A 21,661-nucleotide genomic window follows, 5' to 3' on the forward strand; every position below is an offset into this window, starting at 1 on the left:
AGATGAGTACTAGTAAGCAACTGCAGGAAGCTTGAGAAAATAGTACTTAAATTTGTTGATGACCAGCAATGACCCAGACTACCCTTTAGGGAGCTAGATGTTTTGAAAAGCAGTGGTTGTGAAAATGGCATTTCTTAACAATTATCAGCCATATTTTGTCTTTTAATTCCTTATGGCTTTTTGAGTGAAAACACCAACATTTAGTTTCCAGAGTACGTGTCAAGTTTATAGTAGCTCAGCCACATGCTTGACCAAACTGCCAAAGGTGGGTATGAAGGAGGAAAAATGAACTTGTCCATGAGTGAATAGGAACGTCCAATGCGGTTCATTTAAGGGACGTGACCAGACTTCTGGGGAGGTTGTCTTTGCTTGGGGAGGTAGTAAATTAATATGGGAGTGCCAGAGTATTCCTGTCTAGAAAGATTCCTGAGCAGTGGATCATGTGTGAGCAACACAGGTACTTTTTTTTCACTGAATCATCTCCAGATATCAGTAATACCAGAATTCGTTTCACAGAGTTGTGCCTGTGCGCTGTATTTAAAATATTTGCCACAGAAATACTGTTCCTTGAGTTTTCTGTTGCATGGCAGCAGTGCCGCTAGGAATGCAGAGAAGTAAACTTTACATGCTCAGACAGTTAGATTCTTCCATCTAACTTATTTCTAGATAAAGGATGTTTCATTGGCTTAGTAGGGCTAATGTTTCATCTGCTATTTTCTTATAGTGGCACTGTAGTTCCAGCAGGATAGCAAGTCGAACACTGCATCAGCCAGGCAATGTCGCTTTCTGGGTGACTGATATGATGTGCAGACTAATACGGGCACAAAGTGAGTAACAAGGCCAAACTGTACAGGGAAAACTGATTGAGTGCTGCCTGCAGGCACAGGCAGTGACCTGGGCTGTCTGCAGAACCTTCTGTGACTCTGGCTGGGAGAAGTGGTGGATGTCACTCCATCTACTGTAAACATGGAGACGCCACAATTAATATTTTTCCTGCTTTGAAGTCTGAACATGAGTTTGTTTGGTTCTGCTTGGCTGCTGATGGTATGCTAAATACAGTAATAATACAGAGATGAAGCCAATCAGGTGAATAAAAGTGCACAGCACATTCACTAGTTAAAATACACTGTAAAATAGGAATATAAAAGATGCATTTATTTATTGGCTCTTGTTTAGTTTTTGAGTAAAAGGGTTTGAGAAGCTTAGTGGGGGAAGGGAGGGCTGTATGCTCATTAAACAGAAATGCCATTTCTGTTAAACAGTACTGAAAAAAGAATAGTGATGTTTACTGACGGACACAACATATGGATTAACACAGTAGAATACATTTGTCATAAAAGTGTACCAGCTAAGTCACAGAATCTGCTTGCTTACTCATATGAAAAGATTGATATTTTGTTCACTCACCAACAAAAGAATGCCTTGCTCCACATGACTGGGTAGTAGAATTTTGCAAGGTTTGAGTAACACCTATGGTTATTATTTATATTATTAAATTTAAAATGCAGACATGCTTTTGGGTCTTACAAGTGTATGGACAGCTGGTGTTGATTTTTCTGAGGTTGTGTAAGAGTCACCTGTGGGGGAATCGGTTTGTCAGCAAGGCAACCAATACACCATTTTATTTATTGGATACAAAAATAAATTAAGAATGTTACTTAGGTTGCAAAATCAAGCACTTGAAAGTTAGGAAATACCAGATTTACAGTTGCCTATGCAACATTAATTCTGTTCCCCTGTGCCTCTACCCTGTGCACTTAATAAGGCAGGGTTCCTGTGAAATTTTTTTGGATGTGGTCATGTAAAGACTATATCATGGGGCATAACAAAGAGGGACAGGAATAAGGTTGCATGGACATCTGGCATTTCTTAACTTAAGAGCCCAATTCTGCAATTTAAATAACTTCGGTTTTATATAAATGTAATTTCCTAGGCATTTTTAAAGTAAAAAGGTAAAGTAAAACTAAACCTGCATATTATTGAACTGTAACCATCCCTCTACTGTTACACCTTCACTGGGATTTGAGTTACAAATATTCAGCGGTATAGCACAGACTTGTATTACTTGGTACCACAAACCTTGTTAACCAAATGGCAGAAGGAAACTGTTATCCAAGAGAGATGGTGGACTGTTGGGCTTTGGGCAGAGGTTCCACACACTGGAGATAGAGATCATTAGGGGAGGGGAGAGACTTGGGATGTTTGTGTGTCTGTGTGGTGTCTTCAGAAGGGGATGTGAGTCTGTGTCAAGAGTCAGCGCTCTCCTCTTCCTTGGCATCAGTTGCTTCAGCTCTTTGCAGGCCTGTCCTCGTTGGCTACTTAACTTCCAGTGAGGATTTTGTAAGCCTCTGTTCTTTGTTCCTCTCTGCCCTCCCCAAGCTATTTGTGGGCAGTTTCCTTTAGAAACAAATTAACTTACTGTCACTATACTTGACCCACTGCTACGTGCCAGATCTATGCACTGTTCCAAATGAAAGTTGCCAGATCTCACTGATACTTCCTTTTGGATGTTTAAGATCTCAGAACCTGAGATCGCCACAGTTAAAATACTTTAAAATAGTTGAAGAAAGTGCCTGAGTGTTCTTAAGTCATGGAGATACCACCAGAGTCCTTCCAGCTGCTCAGAAGCGCAGCCTGGGAGGAGCCCTCTTCAGCTTGGCAATCCTCTCTGCGTCCTTCTTACAAGGCCAGGTCAAGACTTCTGCATCTACAGATCTTCTGCTCTACAGAACAGCCTCTTTCTTGGTTTGTGCTTGGATAGTAAGCATTACAGGGGTTTTAATCTTTATAGCATTTTGAGCCAGGGCTGGCTAGTCTGGAGATGGAGGTCCTGAGCAGTACAGTATGTAGTAACAGTCTGTAGCCTCCTCTTTTCCCTCTCTATTGATGTTGCTTTTCTTACATAAGGGGAACACAGCATAGATTGCTGTAAAGATTAGTAAAATCTTGACATCAACCAGTTTCTTCTTACTTGGTAAAATGAATGTGTTCTTAACTAGGCTATGTCAGGAATTTAGTGCCTGTGGTTTTTTGGGATTCAGCCCTTCTAAACTTTAAATAGAGGTGAAGGAAACTTGCACTATAAAGGTGCATAATGAAGTTAGTGCCCTGTTTGTACCCTGTGCGTGCCTGGAGAACGCTGATTGGTATGTATAGAGCTTTTAAAATCTAAACCGGTCTGGTTATGCAGTTCTTAAGCATTGTCCTGACTCAATAGCCAAGACTCTTTTTCCACTACTGTAATGGTTTTAAGCAGACTATAGTGATGGCAAAAAGCTCAGCAAAGAGAAGGGCCTTTATGGCTGCTTGTCAGATATTCTCAAATGCAGTTGTCCCTTTAACGAGAAAGGAAGAGAAGGGCAGAGAAAAGGTGTTTCTTGGATACAAGAAACATAGGCTGGGGAGAGATGGGACAAACATCTGAAAACCAAAGTTAGTGGATATGCAGAGATGTCTGTGTGATGGCTTCTTGCTCTATTAAAACAGCAGTAATGAGACATGAAGTACTGAAGGAGAAGAGCTTTTCAACTCTTCCTTCCTCCTGGATGGATGTTCAAAGGCACAAGTTTAGTATGTTCGCTTGGAGGATGGTGAGAAAGAAGGAGGTCTTTAGAGCTCAGCACGGAACCGAAAGCTTCTAGTGCTGGAGGGAATTGCAGAAAGAAAAGCCTTTAATGCTTTTATGCTGATGTAAGCTCTTGAGGAAACGGCGTGACTGACCAAATCATTCTTTCTTTGTACCAAGTTGTTCACCTAGTTCTCGGTAACGAACTATAAGCTAGAACAGTCTTTGGAGAATCAAAAAAGCTGCAAACACAATTGTCAGTCAAATCCTCAGTTCCTTTCTCCCTCTCCCTTTTTGCGGCCTCATGTACTGTCATTTTCTCAATGCATGAAGCCATGTTTTTAAAAAGGAGAACAGGAATTTGCAGCCTCCAAAATATTCCCATTTCTGACACAGAAATGGAAAGTGCTCGAAACTGTTTTCTAGAAATAAATGAACTGTCACTGAATCATGATGAAGATGTCTCAAGTGTACTTTTTCTAAAGTACAAAAAAGTAATAAAAATACTTTGTATTTTCAGTGTTAGTCATAGGTTCTTTTTGTTCTTTTCCTCTCCTGTTGTTTTCTGCTTTGGTTTCAGTGGGCCATTTATGAATTTGCTGAGAATAATCCTCAGACTTGTTTTTATCCTTTTTTAAAAAATTGTTTTATTTCTATTTAAAAACATATAATTTTAGATTAAATCAAAAAAGGTTATTCTTTCTCTCTCTGTGTCTCTAGTATTTAATATTCAGCGCTTTTACTTTCTCTGTCTCAAACCTTTTCTTATTTCCAGTCTCATTCTGGCACTGCTTTGTTTCCTCCTGTGTGTTTCTGTTCTGATCCCCTTTTTTTTTCTACAGTTATGTTAAGACACGGAGTTATTTGCTCTCAAAATGTGTGTGATGGATTGTTTGAGAGGGTGTTCAGATGACAGTAATTTCTAAGTTATCTTAAAAATGAGGGTGGTTTAACAAGCTGGATGGTATAGCTTGCTATCCCTGCTCAAAGGGAAATTGCAGAGTTATTTTTCCTTAGAATTATACTATGGTTTGCACTGAATGCCAACGTATGTAACATTAACTGTGGTTTTGCAAACAATATATGGTAGCGTAAGTACTGCTTAGATGGGGAGTGTGTGAGGTGGTTAATTTTTTCTGTGAACTTCTTGGTATTAGCAACAGTGTTATGTGCCAGAGATGCACATACTTCACCTATGGTTATAAAGTGCTGTTTACTTTTTTCCTGCAAACACAAAAGCCAAGTGGGAAGGGATATTTCATAAACTCAGTGCTATTGTGTCCTCTTGTCTAAGCCATAAAACAAGAGTAACAGAGACATTCCCTTTGAACTTGAAATCCCTTTCTAAGCTGCTGATCTAACCTGAGTGAGAGGGGGAGACTATACCAGGCAGAAAATTTTTCTCTTCTGGGTATTTCTCCCCCCGCCCCTTTTCTTTTTTTAAAGTCCTTAAGTGAGTTTGATGCTGCACCTCTGCCCATAAATTTAAAAAAATATTTTCGTAATGTAGGTCAGTGAACTGAAACGCCACTGTACACCATGGGGGATTAAAGTCAGAGAGGCAGCCCTCTCCCACTCCTACTAGGTCATATGACAATATAAACAAGAAATGCAAGGAGCCTTCAGCTTTTTCTTGCCCTAATCCTTTGTTTATGCAGCACTTAAACTGACTTTTGGGGTCGTCTCTGTCTGGCATTAAAGCCCTAAAGCTTTTTGAAGTTTCCCTGAAGTTAATAAAATTAGTCTGCCCTCATTGCTAGGCCCCTTGCTGCTGCTTCAGAGCAGACTGCGTATCCCTTACTGTCTTTGCGGCATTTGGCTTTTTAAGTTAATAATATTTTATAACAAAAAAAGAGTTTTTGAGAGAAAAGCAGAAAGATCTCCCAAAAGGCTGTTCAGCTAATAGGCAAAGTGATTGCCATTGTAGATGTTCTGAGAACTCAAAGGGGATTAACTTGAAATCCAGCGATTGGAGGTAAATTGCTGGTAAAGTAATTGGAAGTGTTGAGTTTCAGTTGGAGAGAACAACATGCATTTCTGTGCCTTTTTACAAAGCAAAACTGAAACAAAAATTTAATTTTTCTTTTCCTAAGATGGTCTTAAAGTTGAGAAAAATGAGGTTTCCTATGTAGCAATTGTCTCTCCTTCACCCATTTATTTTACTAGAAAGATTGATCAGTATCTTAGTTTATGTCAGGCATTCTCTTATTATTTATTCTTCTTCAGGGTTAAATTGGGGATAGGCTAACTGGGGGGAATGGACGACATGAGATGGGATGCATAGTATTTAGCGTATGAGACTGAGACTTTGGGTCATAAAGATTTTATTCCAAACAGCCACTCAGGCAAGTCACCGATCACTGATTATCTCAGCACCACTAAAGCAGTTGTTTTTCTAATGGCCTATAGAGATGTTCAAGGAATAATGGTGATATGGACAGAACATATTGATCAGCTAAAGGAGCGATTTTTTAGCAGGTTGACCATTGGAGTGAAAGGAAAAGTGCAGCTGGAGCCCTCAGTTACTCTCCTAAACTGTGTGTACAAGAGCAAGACCCTAAAAAGCACATTTACTTATAAAAGATGAGGGGGTTTAAAACCAGAAGGTATTGAGTATGGCATACCTACATGGTGATAGATTTTGTTGCTGTTATAATCATGAATTGTAGGTTATCATTACCAGTTTACTCAAAGGTACATGATGCCTGTAACACTTGTTCACAGAAATCATTCTGAGTTTTTTCTGACAGCCTTACTGGGGAGGCTCTAAACTGAACCATGCTAGCCTCGTATGATTGCTCACCCTGTAATTCCGTTTTTAATTAAGTTAAAGATAACTTTGAAGTGCTCTTGGAAAAATAAAAGATGTTTATGTTGTCTTTAAAGTTGGCTTCCTGTGCCATTTTGGGGGGATAACTACAAAAATAACAGATATATGGAAGATCCTCACTGGAAGGTAAGAGACCATCTGTATTTCAAACACAGGGGTAAGAAGCACGTAGCCAGTGGTGGAGGAGAGGGATGTTCAGTTTTGAAATTCTTGTTTTAGAAATAAAAGATTTATAAGAAGTAGTAATATTTTTATTTCACCGGCTAATGCAACTGGAAAAATGAAGAAGGTTTTGAGACTGTAAGTGCTTCTTCAGGTTGGAACTCACACCTTCTTTTTTCTGCTAGTCTTCTATTTCAGTCCTGAAGAAAGGCAAGTGTGCCTGAAAGCTTATCTTCCCTCTCTACCACCACCTATTATCAGTGGTTCTAGTAAAAGACATTATTCAGTTTTAAACTTAAGCCAGAGGTTGCCAAGCAGTGATGCTACCATTAATGGTTCCCAAGCTATTTTGAAGCAGTGCTTTTTGAGGGGGTGAGAGAGGACAGACACACCAAAAAAACCAGAAACATGACCTTTTGGGAAAAGATGAGGAGTGGATGTTCAGGCAGTGAATGTTGTTGAGACATCTGAATGCTTCTGCCTACAGCCTTGACTCTGCACCCAGCTGGGAGCAGAGCTGCCTGTACTGTTGGCATCTCCATGTGAAAGAAGGAAGAAGGGCTGTAAACATTTCTTATCCTGCATGTGCGTGTGGTCTGGGACAGGGTGAGGTCTTGCCAGTGCTCTCTAATATTGCATAGCCCTTTCGAGGCTGTTTATAGCTGAGCAAGTAAACACCATTTAAAATAAAACAAAAATTAAATTTCTGATGCTAGATTTACTGCCATACTGAGATTGGCATTAAAATAGAAGCATACATATGTAACAAAATAATAAACAACAATGCTAGGGATTTGAGTCTGTATATGCACTACTGTTTATGGAGGAGGCTTTAGGGAAGGAGAGTAGCTTAATAAACCAGCAATACTTAGAGTCATCATTTAAACTGAATAAAGGGGAGCGTTCAAAATTCATTGTAATTCTTTACTGTTCTAAGTCACTTTGGTCTTTGAAACCCTTAGGTTTATCTAAAAATTGCTCCTAAGATAGGAAGAAGAGCTGCAACTTTTGCCACCAAAAAAAAAAAATCTTGAATAGATTTAAGTAATATCCCCTTATTTCTTCTGATAAGTAAATAAATGTTCTTGCTGTGGCTATGAGGTAGAGTAACTCCAGGCATTAGGTATACAAGGATATTCACACCTACAGGATTAGGCTCACTTGACTGCACCTTATACTTTGTAATGCCTAAGGGAGGGTTGTTTATCTTGCCTTACCCACCAACCTTGCTGCCTCTTGTTCCTGATAGCTTAATTAAGAATTCAACTTGGAATGGTTCTTCCCACTGGGTTACAAACCTTGAAATTAAAATTGGATACAATGGTCATAAGGCTTTTAGTTTAACAAATCAATGTGTATGTGAAGGTGAATATTTAAAAGGCTCTATTTAGAAAGTCTGAGTAATTCTGTAATTTCTTTGGAAATGTAGCTGTTGGAGTGCAGGTCTGGAGCTAAGAGACAGAGAATGTTTATGTAGGAGATAATGTACTTAGCTGTAGGATAAGTAATGGAATAAACTTTTTGTGAGCATAGGTACTTAAGTGACTTTCACGGGAAGGTTTCAAAGCAGGAAAGATTTTAATTAACTGATCTTTACAGCATGTTCTGATGTAGGTTTTGTTCTTCCTATATTATAAGAAAGGAGGTGAAAGCAGAAATATATTAATTCACAAAGTCTTCTATGGTTTTAGACACAAATTGCCTTAAACTCAGCAGTTTAGACGACTCATCTAGAGTTTTGTTCATTTGGGGGTAAATGGTTTTCCAAGGGCAGGGTGGTAGAAGTCATCAAACTTAGTGTATGTCATAGGTATAATTTTTCTTGCCACTTTAGATTGTAGACTCATGAAGCCCTATTTCTTTTGCAGGTGATGGATGATTACAATGTGATTGGTCGTTCATTGTTTAAAAAGGAAACAAACATCCAGATTTTTGTGGGTCTAAAAGTCAAACTATCTACAGGAGAAGATGGAATAATAGACGGTGGTTTTGGACAAAGTGGCAAATTTAAAATCCGAATTCCAGGTAGGTGTTTATCAGCTAACAAATACTAATCTATGTCGAGTGTAGAGGATCTTCCAATATTGCAAGTCTGAATGTTACCAAGTTTCCTGAAGCTTTGAAATCAGCTCGTACCCAGTTAGACCACTGATGATTTGGTGGCTTGTATCTCTTCTAATTAAATGGTGGCTGTGACTTATATTGTGAGACTGAACGGCCTGAAGCCACATCTCCTGTGTCAACAAAGTCAGGTCTCAAAATGACTTCTTGTTAAGTGTCAGCAACATAGGAATCATGCTCTGCACAGAAGGGTTTGTGGAAATCTCTCCTCTCTTAATATACGTATGATTTGCACCAGAGCCCTTCTGAACAAATAAAGGAAAGCAAACCTGCAATCATTTTTACCTGTAGCTACTTATTAAATATAGTATAGTGGATGCAAGTTCCTTAAATTGGCTCTGTTCTGCATGTTATTACCTAACTTGCCTTCAAGCAAAAACTGCTTGATAAATGAGTTTTTGGAGATCTTGAGACTGTTCTATTGCTTGTGTCTCCTGGTTTTATGATATCATTACTGTATTTTTCATCCTTGGTGAATTACAGCAAGGATTTATGCCGCCTTAAGTTAAAGCATGGGGAATGATGGGTGCTAGAGTTTATAAGTGTCATTACTGGTTTTTTTCCTCCTTCTTTTAAGGTAGGAAAGTTGTTCTAAGCCTTTTCAAAAGGCAATAATAGGTGCTACATTTAACTCAGATTGTGGGATAAGATTTTAATGATACTAGAAGTACTTTTGTATTTCTGTAGTGTCTTCAGCCCATTTGTCACTAGTTAATCCTCCGCCCTCTTTAGGGAGATGAGTGAGATTACTTCCGTTGTACAAGTGGAGAAGAGAAATCATGATGTTATATGACAGCAAACAATCACATAGTGATTGATCGACAGAGAAAAATGAAGTTTCCTGATTTCTTGCTGAAGATGGGCTATTTTCCATTTAACTTAAGGCTTGATGCAACTGCACTAATTTTGACCCTCAGCAAATTTCCTTTCTTCCTGTCGCAAGATAAGGATTTCTGACTAGACAAAAAACCTCCTGTATTCTATCTTAGCTGTAATTCCAGTTTTGTCACCAAATGCTAGACTTTGCATATAGGTCTGAGAGCCTAATTAGCAAGCACAGTGCATATTTAAAGAAAGACGTTGCACCAGATTTATGTGTGGTTTGCATTTTCTAGGATAGAAAAGCTTTTAAGCGTTCACTGAGATAGGTACCTTTAGGTAGGTGGTGAAAGGATGTGTAAATGACCTTAACGCTGAAAAGGGTTCAAGCTGAAAATCAAGATGATATCTTGCTTAAAAATGTAGTGGTGTTAGTAGCTTTTCTCTCCCGGAGGCAAAAATACGATGAAAGAGAACAACAACAGGAGGATGGCATTTACATTGCTATTTCCACATTTTGGATGGAGGAAATCATTCTTCATGGGATGGGGAGAAGCCTAATAAGGAGTCTTTGTCGCCATTGTGGATGTAAGCAGGAACTATAATTGCGAACCAGCAGTCACATTAAGAAAATCGTACACAGATTTAGAAAATTGCTTTTTGCTCTGTATATATAGAGTTAGTGGGAAGAAATGATACCTTTCACCAAGGTGTTCATTATCTAATCTTGGTTATACTCTTCTGATGTTTAACAGCAGACCATGAAACAGAGGACTCTTTATAGTTTGTTCTTTCAATGAGAAGAATATGTAGCAGAATACTAGAATTTAATACCTTTCTAAGGTAGGCAGAATAATACAACTTAGTTTGCTTTAGTCTGGGTCAAGCTTAGGTACTCTTGTTGTCTGGAAAGAAGAGGCAGTAAGCCAAATTAGCTCAAGCTAAGAGTATCATACAACACATAGCAGGGTAAAGAACCATAGAAGTTGGAAGGGCCTAAAAACCTGTGTCTTTAAGAGTTGCAGAGATTTGTGTGTAGGGGAAGGGCTATTGCTGTGATGCTGTTTAAGTCAACTGCAGTTCACATTCCTTTGTTAGGTCAGTGTTGCTTTTTTAATGTGTCTGCATCCTGTTTGTGGGGTTTGGGGTTGTTTTTTTATTAAATTTAATGGATCAGACTCTTTTCTCCCTTCCCCCCCATTCTTCAGCCTTGCCTCCCCTCATATAGTCTCTCTTACAGATCTCTTTTGTGAAGAGCAATTTGATTTTTCTGAAGTTATTTCCCCATGATTCCTTCACAAATGTATCAGGGAGTGGGAGGGAAGGGAAGGAAATGTGCAAGTTGAAAACTGCCTTGGACTGCCTCAGCCTGGCAGTCAGTCAGTCCTCTCATATTTAAAACCAGTCTTAACCTCTGGAATCGAATAGCTTGTTCGGGTAGTTAACCTGATAGTTGAGGACTGGTTTTAGAAACAAAGCTCTACATAGCAATAAAAATCAGGTAGATGTATCAGACTTGTGTCCTGACTCCTTAAGGTGTAATAGCAGACCATGGCACGTTGTAGGGTGTTAGATGGTCCTGCTGGTGCCAACAGCCTCCAGCACCGTGCCTGCTCATGTGAGGAAGTGTTGGGCTCCCCAAGTGTTGTTCCATAGTCACTTGGAAATGGCTTGTGTTTGCCTATAGATCACAGCCTGGGAACGTTGTCTTACGTCGTCTGTGGGCTGAAACTTGGCAGACCTCACGACTGGGAATGACAGAACACGGATCTGTTTCTTATTCTGGCACTGCTTGTGTGCAGCAATAAGTCAGATACTTCTCTCTGCTCTTCTGCTCTGTGAAATGGGGATAATTACTATCCATTCTGGGAGAAAAAAAAAAAATTCTGATTTAGATTTATTCCAGGCTTGGAGCATTAATATTTCTTGAAAAGGCTTAATTATCTTTCTTTAGAGTACAAAAAACACATCTAGAGTACAGCATGCAATTGTGGAAGTTCCTCAGTTGCTGAAAGATGTCAGCAGTTTGGAAGAAATTCAGGGAAGAGCAGCAAGAATGCTGGAGAGGCTGAAGGGATTGATTTATGGGGGAAAGAAGATGAAAAGAAATGTATGAAACTTGGCTAAATGATGTCTAAGTGGGAGATATGATTATCTGCAAGTATTTGAAGAACATAATGGAGAAGAATCCCTTAGGGTGGTCCAAGGAGGTAGAAGTAAAGCTAATAACATGAAATAAAGCAAAGTGTAACTTGACTATTGAGAGATGTTATTTAGCAGAGATTTCTTGTACTGCCAGGTCACCTTTGCAGAGGAAGAAGATGTAGTTCTATTTTGAGAATACTCATGTGTAGTTTGCCTGGATGTTTGCTAGTGCCTATGTCAGGGTAAAACAGACAAGGCAGCAGGGTGGTGGAAAGTAGAAGGACAATGTATTTTTCATCTCATTTGTGTTTTTGTGTTCAGGCATGCTTTTATTGCTTGAATGACAAGGTATAACCTACTTTCTAGAGTGTTTGCAGTGGCATCTAGTTTAAAAAAAAAAAAATTAAAAAAGTGTTTGCTGGCAGATCTGCTATTCTATAGGGCTAGGTTGTGGAGCTGTTTGTGTTTTAATTGAGGAAAAAGTTTCAAGGTGTGTTAATTGACAGGATGATGTTTACCTTCCAGACTGGTTGTATGATCAAATACATAAAAAGGGGGACGTAATCTCTAAACTCACAAGAGAGTTTTGCTTAGTTTAACAAGCTGCTTAAAAAACAGGATTTGAAAGGCAATTTAAACTACAGTGCTTTGTAAGTTATGCTAGTGTGTGTGTGTATATGAGGGAACGAGCTACTGATGAAGTGCTTCTTGCTGAGGTGGGTGATATGTGGCAGCTGTTTTAGTTGTAAATGGGAACACTGCATTATATAGTCAGGGTAAATGAGTGAAAAGTATTGTTCACCTTTGAAATCAAGAACAAGTTTGGAGAGGCAGGAACTGTATGTTTAAGTGTCTTATTCTAAAGAAGACAAAAGCTAACAATGACAGTCTTTGGAAAATGCTTATTTCAACATACATTGCACCTAGGAATGTCATGCCAGTTGATAAGAAATTCAGACAAAGTTCAGTGAATCGTTTGAATAACTTAGTGCTAATTGTGGATTTTGTTTAACTGTCTCTCACCCAAGAACTGACCCTGTAAAACTCTGCTTGGTTTGCAAAATCACGATCTGTTGATGTGTCTCGTGACATCTTTTAAAAGATTGGCTCTAGATATGCCCATTTCATTGGTTTTGGCATGTTGCATTTGTCTTGTGCTTGATTATTGTAAAATGTAGCGACTTTTTAAATCTAATTGGAGCATATGTGATATCTTGGGCATAGTTCACTTTCCTTTCTATCTCTATCTTTACTGTCTAGTTGCTAGTAAAGTGTTCATCCTTTCTGAGGCACTGCGGTGTGTTTGACCAATTCTTTTCTTCTTTTTGACTCGATACAGTAAAAATTGCTATATGTGAGTTGAGTTAAAAGCTACCTTATTTCTTAAGGCAAAAGAAGCAGTGCATATCTAACACTCATAACAGCTGAACACATTTCTGAATTGAGCAAATTTAAATGTAATAAAAGGCACACTTTTCATATAAAGAGATACAAATGAGAATATTAGAATACAAGCTTTTTTTACTTTGCTGTTCTTTTTACCTGTACAGGATAACAGTAGTTTTATGTTTCTTACAACAGGTGAAGACAAACTTGTTTGTGACATTGTCTTTTGTTGCCAGTAACTTTTTGCCTTGCATTTATAAGTGTTTATTGCATATGAGAGAGCAAGTCTGTTTTCACCGTTTCCACTGCTTGTTGTGGTAGAGGGGTTGAATGTGCCGTAAAAGTCTGTTCTGAAGTAATAGCACAGATGTGCTCCCTAGTTCAGGGGAAACAATGCCTCTGGGATCCTACAGTGTTGGTATAAGATGACATAAAGTGGTAAGAATTAACCAATGTGCCTTATTCTTGAGAATCCCTCATATTCTTATGTGTGAAATTAAGGGTAGAAATGCTGAATATGTTTTTCCTTCTTAGTGTATTGTGGAGATACGGTGTCTTTGGTGTTTTTATATTTTGCTGCATACTTTTTTCATTGGATGGGATCCCACACTGGCTTGCAAAGTGGTTAATGACATAGTGGGAAAGCTTTGATGCAAGAGCTGTAGGTGAACAGCACTACTCTGCATAATTTCTATTCCAGTTAAAAATTGTGGGTTTAAAAGTGGGATTCAAATCGGTTATTTTTTAGCACTCCACTTAAGCAAGGAAGTCAAATAGAGGTTAAATAGTATGAGGGAAATTAGTTATGGAAAGATGGAAAAATGCAACAGTAAAATAATTTGTGTATCACATTGTTTTCTATAACTTCTCCCTTCAGAAATATCTTGTGTTCTTTTTTGATAAATTTTTTTAAATTGTTATTCAAGGGGTGTCTCGCTTTCTTCAGGTAGTTCTCAACACACCAACGTAGCTGGCATTTGTGGAATATTAGTTACAGGGGTTTTTTTTTTTTTTTTTAAACAACTGTAGGAGACAAGCTTTAAATAGTTGACTGTAGATAAATGTCATATTCCCAACTTTGTAATTTGGAGGGCAGTTGTTACTGACATCAGCAGGAATGGGACAGTCTAAACCTTTTCATTGCTCTGAGAATAATTAAACATCCTGTCACTAAGCAGCATACTTTTTTGTGGGAGATCTTGACATTTGGAATTCTTTGCTTGTGTGGTATTAAAATAGGATAATCTTCTTCTTTTAGGCCAAATGAAATTTAGGCACATTTAATGTCCATGTTTGTCCAGCCTGGCTCCTCTTTTAATAAAAGAAAATAAAAAATTGTTGGCTGCAAGGGTCTGGTGGGTTGCCATCCCTGTCAGTATCAGGTGAGGCTGAGCAGGATTGCAGTCAAGAGGAAAAACAAAAGCCCAAGGGCAAAGAAATCTGTGTAGCTGTGTTTTATTTAAAAGCTGGAGATTAGCTCTGCTTGTTCTTTCACAGTCTCTCTTCCCCTACCCTCTAAACCAAACAAAACCTAAAATCCTTAAGGGGTACTTCAAGCATAAATCTCCTTCTCTCCTTTTTGTGAAAGTTGGCTAGTGTAGTATGGACAGAGGCTGGGAGAGGATTGTTGCCAGGGAAGCATCACTTCCCTGTATGATCCCCTCTTGAGCGGATTAAACTGTAGCGATGTGAAAGTCCTGGTGACCACATAGGAACTAAGAGTTTGTACTGCATTTATACAAAAAGGTTGGCCTGAAGGAATCAAGCCTACCTTTTAAGTGGTGACTCTTCTAGGCCCATATTGACCTTTGGAGCTGAATATCCAGATTTATTGACCTTAGAGTGTTGTTTTTGTGGATTAAAAGTCAAGATTTGTGCACATTCCTTCTGAATGAAAACAGAAGTCAAGGAAATGTTAACTTATTAACTGGCTGTCTGCCTCATTCATGTTAGTATCAGTAGATCCTGGTTCTTGACTGTAATGACAGAATTGCAGGACTAAATCTCTAAACTTAGAGCTTTGAAGGGTGATGTGTTGATTGTAAGATTGGTTTCAGAAGCAGCCGGTCATTGTGCACTAGAGTAGATGCTGTGCCCAGGGGAGGTTAAGACTCTTCTTTGGATTTCAAGTTGCCATTGTAGTGTTTGTTCAGCAGGTTGCTCTTCTAGAATCAAGCAGACATGAATTATGGAATTATCAGGCATCAGGTGATGTAGCAGCATTTGAGTGCTTCTGTGGAAGAAAAAGGTCCGGCTCCTGTGTAAGCCCGTGTGTTGGGTACAGCATAGGCTACAGTGTTCTTCTGAGTAATTGAAAAGAATGAGATGGAGCCTTTTTTTTTCCTCCCACACATTCTTTATTTCTGTGCAAGAGGAGCTGCAGGAAAGTGTCATTAACGCAATGGAAGGACCATTGGTGGTTCTACACCACATGATGTAATCTCAGTGTTTCTTCCCTACTCACAACATACACCAATGACCATCACACTCCCCTTGAAGCTAGGGCTATGGGTGGTCTTCAGGAAAAAGTTGTATTGCTCTCTGACTGATCGTTCAATGGTGGTAAAGAGCAATGTGTACTGAACCCTTCTCCCTACCCTGAATAACAAAGTACCTTATACTTGCGCTAGTGTGAGCTTAGCATCAAAGCAAACCCAGCTTTAACTCTGGGCTTTGCTGGCTTCTGTGTTCATGCTTAGGTGGTTATTTCTATTACTTCTACTCTGCAGAGCATGTTTTTGTGAGCTTTGTGTTTGTATTTTGAAAGCAGTAAAGATGTAGGTGCTGCCTCAATCTAAAGAAAATTACTTTGAAAAGACAAGTGTATTAAGGTGGGGAAGTTAAGCATTTAAAACTGCAGAATATAAAAAAAGAATATCTTAATTAGCTCTCCATTGTGAGATGTGTTCTGATACCAGGTCCAGTTACGTGATTGCATTCCACATGCTGACACGCGCAGGGAAAACACTGCTGGTTTTGGGTGATGCTTTGTAATTGACCTATTCTCCCATACTATTTTTTTTTCTCCTCAGTGAGTAATCAACTCCTTTATTTTTTGCACTTCACTGGAGTCCTGCTGTAAATATGAAATTAATTATTTGTACAATTTAAGGAAAAAAAAATCCTATTAAGAAAAGAAAAATAATTCCAGCAGATGTGATTTGTTTGACCATAGCATGGGTATCTTTACTTCTACAGAACCTCTACCACTTGGGAAAGGAAAAAAAAACCAAAAACCAAAACAACCCACAACCAAAAAAAACCCCCACCTGGCGATCACTTACTTTCTTCTCTTAATATTAGCTTCCAGTCTCTGTCGAGCCCCCCTTCACTTTGACGAGTTTCTGCTAATACTCTTACCTCTCTCCCGTTTGCTTCTGTTCTTTTTTCCAATCTGCTACTGCTGCTGTCCCCCCGCCCATCTTTCTTGGTCTCTGAAGTCTTATGCCAGTAACAGCTTATTTTGCCCTCAAATATTTCTACCAGCAGTTCCAGGCTGCTATAGGGGTGTGCAGGGTAGAGGGGATTTGTTTCTGGCCTGTGAATGCTCTAGTGTTGTTATATTGTGAGCTCTTGAAAGGAAGGGCGGAAGGGAAAATCCAGTCTAGCTCTGTGCTCGAGATTGCCCTCTGCAGATGAAGGCTGTCGAGAATTTAGCTGCCAAAATAGTCTTTTCTTTTCTTTGCTAATTAACAGTTTCCTTTTTTGCCTCCAAGAACAGCAATCGCTCTACTAGTATCCTAAAGTTAAGTTTCAAATCCCTGTTGCAAATTAGAAAGATGCTATAGTTAGAATTTGTTTGTCTTAATTTGAGGATAAAATGTGTATCTGATAGCGTGGGGAGAGCTTGGGAGACAACTGTGGGTTTTTACAAGTATTTTGAAACTGAACAGTTATTTCAGTTGGCAGAGACATTGGTAGTCAGCTGTCCAAAGTACTCACAATGGTAAGCCCCCAAAGAATGATTTTTCTTTTATTTAAAAAAAAAAAAAAAAAATCTATAAAGATTGTTTCTTTTCTTAGATAAACTCAGGTCATATATATAAGATTCTCCTAAGCCACAAGAGCAGATATGTAAATTAAACTGAGATTTGCACTCAGTTGCATGTTTTTAGGATCTGGGATTTCAAAAGTGCACTTATCTTGAGATTTGTGGTAAAACTGAGAGCTGGTAGTGCTGCTGCATATTATAACCTTACTTCTGTGTAGGGTCTCTTGTGGTCATAAGTCTTTTCAGTTAATCCAGGCTTTGCTATTTTGGGGGAATGCAGTTATTGTGGAAAGTTGCATTCCCTGGGAGAAAAGAAGCATCTTACATATTTTGGGCTGCTACTTTGCTGAATTTTGAATAATTACAACAGCAACTGTAAGCTACTTGGACCCTATTGCACAGTCCAGATCACTGGCAGAACACGTCTGTCACTGATGTAGCTGAGCAGGCTGCTGTGTTCTGAGCTCGTATTTGCCGTCATGTCACCACTAACTTATCTGGTGACCTTTTCCAAATTATCTAATACCTTTTGGCTTCATACTGCTGTTGTGTAAACAGCCCCTATCAGGCTGTCATGAGCCTTGCCTAGCCCCTGTTAAATAGGGTTCTTTTACTGAAGGTTACCTTTTTGAAGGAAAAAGGGGGAAAAAAAAAGAACCATGTTGGTGGGTGGCAAAATTAAATATTCAAAATGAGGAAATGAACAAGCTTATTTCTCCATAAAAGTAATCCTACCCTATTTTGCCTATGTGATAGTTGCAAAGTTCCTTAAAGATACAACTGCAGAATAGAACTATATTCAAGTTTTAAAATTTTTGCTGTATTGTCATTTTGGATATTTTTCACTGTAAGTGGAGATGCCTTGCTACAGTCACTACAGACCAAATATCCTGTTCCTTACAGACCAAATTCTGCATTTAATTTTGACTTCACTGGGTTTATGCTGCTGAAATTGCAAACAATTTGGATTAGAACATGGTGTGGAACAACACAATTGCTCTTACTTTCATGAAATACTACAGAAGTTTAGTGTACTACACGTTCTGCACACAAGAGCAGGATGCATATGCTACCTTCTGTTTGGTTTTTTGTTGTCCTTTTTAGGTGTTTCATTTTGCGAATTCAATACACTTGCTGTAATTTCAAGTGTGAAAACATTTCTTTTCTTCTTGAGAAAGAATATAGCTAACAGTGTTTTTTATTATGTGCCTATACAGTTTGGCTGAGCAACCTGAAAGCACCAAAAAAAATAATAATCCTGTAATGCCTTCTATCTCCTACAGCAAATGGGAATATCCTTTTTTTAATTTAATTCTCATATAGTTCAACGTAAGAACCCTTATACTTTCCTCTTCGGGTTTGGGATGCTTCAGTGTGTGCCTTGAAAAAAAACACTGAAGGGACCAAGTACAGTTTCTTCTGAAGAGTAACAAAATATATATGTCTGATAAAAATTTGTATCAGTTCACTGCTGCTCAGTTAAGCATTGTCCTTCTGGGAAGGAAAGGCACTTTTTCCTTGCTAAGGACTTAGTTGATGTCAGTACAGCTAAATGTGAGGGATTCAGAGGATCCTTGTGGATTCAGTTATGGGACTGAACTACCAAAACATGGTACTTTTTAAAGTGATTGTTAAATGCTCCAAAAAATGTGCTGGGGACTTGCATGTTTTATAATTGCTTCTTTACTACTTTAGATGTTTAAGGTGGAATTTTATTTTGAAGGGTTACTTGTTCTGGTGAGAGATGACTGAAGTACTCTGTGCACAGGTGGAGCATGGGATTTCAGGGTGAGCTGTTCATGAGGAACTCACTCTGTCCTACTTCTAGTGGGCAGCTTTCTGTGAGAGCCCTCGTTTATGTAGAGGAAAGAAGTGAAGGCCATGAGATCTAGATTGTGTTCCCAGGTTTGTAGTTTATACAATACCAAAGAAGGAATTATTTCCTTTATGTTTATTTCTGCTTTCTTGTGTGCAAAATGGGTTGCTACTGTCTTTGGATGTTGCAGTCCTCATGGCTTTGCAGTATTTGGGTGGAAAATACTTATGTTCCAAGCCTTTACGTAATTTAACTTTGATCTTAGTAAATGTCTCCACAAGGGTAGCTCAAGCATTCAGATTGCCCTCTTTCAATGAAATTTCTCTCGTTTCTGTAAACTGTTTGTGCTTATTTACTCGATTTTGATCGTTCACCCCTTGGGCCTTTCACCTTCCCTTTCCACCAGTGTTTGTTCTGATATCTTTTTGAAGTCTGAGTAAAAACATACACCATGGGGGCTTCCTGGAGGCATAGAGCTTTGTGGTTTGCAAATTGTAGGCTATTTGAAGTATTGACTCGCAACAGTGGCCGCTGCTTAGTGGATGAGAGCTGTCGTGTGACAAGGACATTAACCTTGAGAGGCTGATCCATGTTTTGGTTTGAGGACAAAAAAATAGTTGTTCTTAATAGTGTGCATTGATTTCAAGGAAGTCTATGTAAAGCAGTCTTTGGTTTGTGTTTTCACAAAGGGATTTCGGTATTTAATAAAGAATAGGAAATAACTGGAGCTTCAATAGACCTGTTTTGATGGGGGGGACTGCTATAACATGATTTTGTATAATATTATACATAAGCAACAAAAGCATTTCCTGCCTGTAACTATAGTAGTATTGCATTAAAAAAAGCTGCAGAAAATACCTTAGAAGTACTTAATACCTGGAATAAAAGTTACAGGTAAAGTAGAGAAAACCATCATCCTGCTTAGAAAAGTCTTTCGTCTAATATCTGAGGTTGTAACTTCAATCACAAGAATTCCATATTGCATACTTCTGTGCTGTGGGTTTTATCAGAATAGTTTTTTAAACCTCTGAGCCCTCAATGCCCCACACCGCTTTCCCCCTCATCCCCCACAACTATTCCAGATTAGGAAATCAAGACAATTTGGTAATTTGGAGAACCTGTTCTTCCCTGTTACAACTGATGAGCTACCCAGTTTCATTTTTCTGATGTCTTACCCTAATATTTCTCTACTCGTCTTTCCCCACTCAATTCCCCCTCTGTTTGGCCATTTACCTTTTCTTACTCCTACAGCCCCTGCCTCTGCAAACTGTCCTTGCCCACACAACCATGAGCAGCCTCAGCTGCTTTTTGTTTTTTATAAAGTAAATACATTAACTACAGAACCCTGAACCAAGAAGATGGACCTGTGCCATCCCTTCAATTACTTTGTTGTTTCATCCTAAACTGTCTCTTTGTATGTAAATGAAGAACATTGTTTGTACGGTACAGCCTTTTGCTGTGCACCTGAGGATTTTTAATTCAGTACATGGTTTTGCTGCCAGGTACGTATTTACTTCTGAATGCACTTGTTTACCTTCTCATTTTTCTGTCTGTGAAAGAACAACATTCCCTCTTTCTAATTTGACCAGTTAATGTATGGATGTGTTAGGCAAGGGACTGCTTGCCTGCCTGTTTCTAAAGTATCAGCCCATCAGGATTGGTATTATAATATGAATACAACACAAAGAATATGCATTTGTTTTCTTTATGATTGCAATGAATTATCTTTTCAAGCTAGCACAGTGGTAACATGGGCTGTGCCAAGCAGCGTATGCCAGGTAGCACTACAGGCAGGAGAGAAAGAAGACGTTTTCAAGGACTGAAAATGTGCTAAAGAATGCAAGTTCCTGCTGACAGGAGCAGGCTGTATATCACGAACTGAGGATTTTCTTTCCATGGCTCATTACAATCGACTGTTCTCACAAGTACCTCCTCAGATGATGTATGAAGATTATAGTCCCTCTGGAGTTCGTGTGGAAATTGATGCCTGGATCCCCAATCCCTGACTTTTTTTCCCTAGTTTTGTTTTTCTTTTTTTATATTTTCCTTGTTATGCTCTAAGTAGTTTGAGGACATAATGTAATTGGGTTTAGTTGTGGTTTTTATTTTTCTGTCTTGACATTGTGCACATTCAGAGCAAGATTGACTTAGTAAATTATCAGCATTTTTATTTTTCACTTTAAGTGAAACTTAAGCTTAAGTTTAGTGACCCAGGCTCTGTCTTGAGTTGCTCTTCCTTTTAAAGAAGTTGAATATTTTAAGAACCCTTTTCCATTGACTAAGCCATATGAAGGCCAAATAGAAATGAAAGTTTTTGGGGAAAATACTAAAATATGTATCTCTCTTAATATTTGCCAATTTTTTCCTATGAAAAATCAAATTAATTTCTCACACCTGTGAAAATAGAATAACTTGACTATTTCTGTCCAGTTGATCATTGTGCATTTCACTGGTGTTTACTCTGAAATATATGATTAGGTTTCAGAGTAAATGTATGCTGGAGCAAAAACAGGAGTGATTCTCATTTAGAACTCGTTTCTTATAAGCGCAGGAAAAAAAATTTAATTTTATTTGGCATTTGGAAAAAATTATAGGTAGATTAACAACAGATTTTAAATGTCTTTATTAAAGCTCAAAATATTACAGAAAAAATACAGATACTTGCAAGGAGACTGCTGTAGAGTTTTGCAAATGAGTTTGGTTGAATAACCTTACTTTCTCTAATTTTCATAAAGGATGGATTTGTAATATACACAAATGGTTGCTTTTAGGATGGTTAAGGGGAGAGAGAAATCCTGTAAACATGGGGGAAGGGTCTGTGTTATT

The 21,661-nt window shown here is 38.5% G+C and overlaps 1 protein-coding gene across 4 annotated transcripts in view; it reads left to right on the plus strand.

Annotated features, from left to right (window-relative positions):
• Positions 1-21,661, plus strand: part of EEFSEC (eukaryotic elongation factor, selenocysteine-tRNA specific) — a 129,590-nt gene that overhangs the window by 79,176 nt on the left and 28,753 nt on the right. For 3 of the 4 annotated variants that reach the window (XM_050904649.1, XM_050904650.1, XM_050904651.1), the window contains exon 6: positions 8,426-8,582. The exons of the other annotated variant lie outside the window; for it this stretch is intronic. In XM_050904649.1, coding sequence (XP_050760606.1) covers positions 8,426-8,582 — 157 coding nt within the window. The remainder of the gene's footprint in view (positions 1-8,425; positions 8,583-21,661) is intronic. 4 annotated transcript variants of the gene reach the window in all.

This window comes from Gymnogyps californianus, chromosome 13 (genome assembly GCF_018139145.2).
Source record: "Gymnogyps californianus isolate 813 chromosome 13, ASM1813914v2, whole genome shotgun sequence".
Taxonomy (NCBI): Eukaryota; Metazoa; Chordata; class Aves; order Accipitriformes; family Cathartidae; genus Gymnogyps; species Gymnogyps californianus.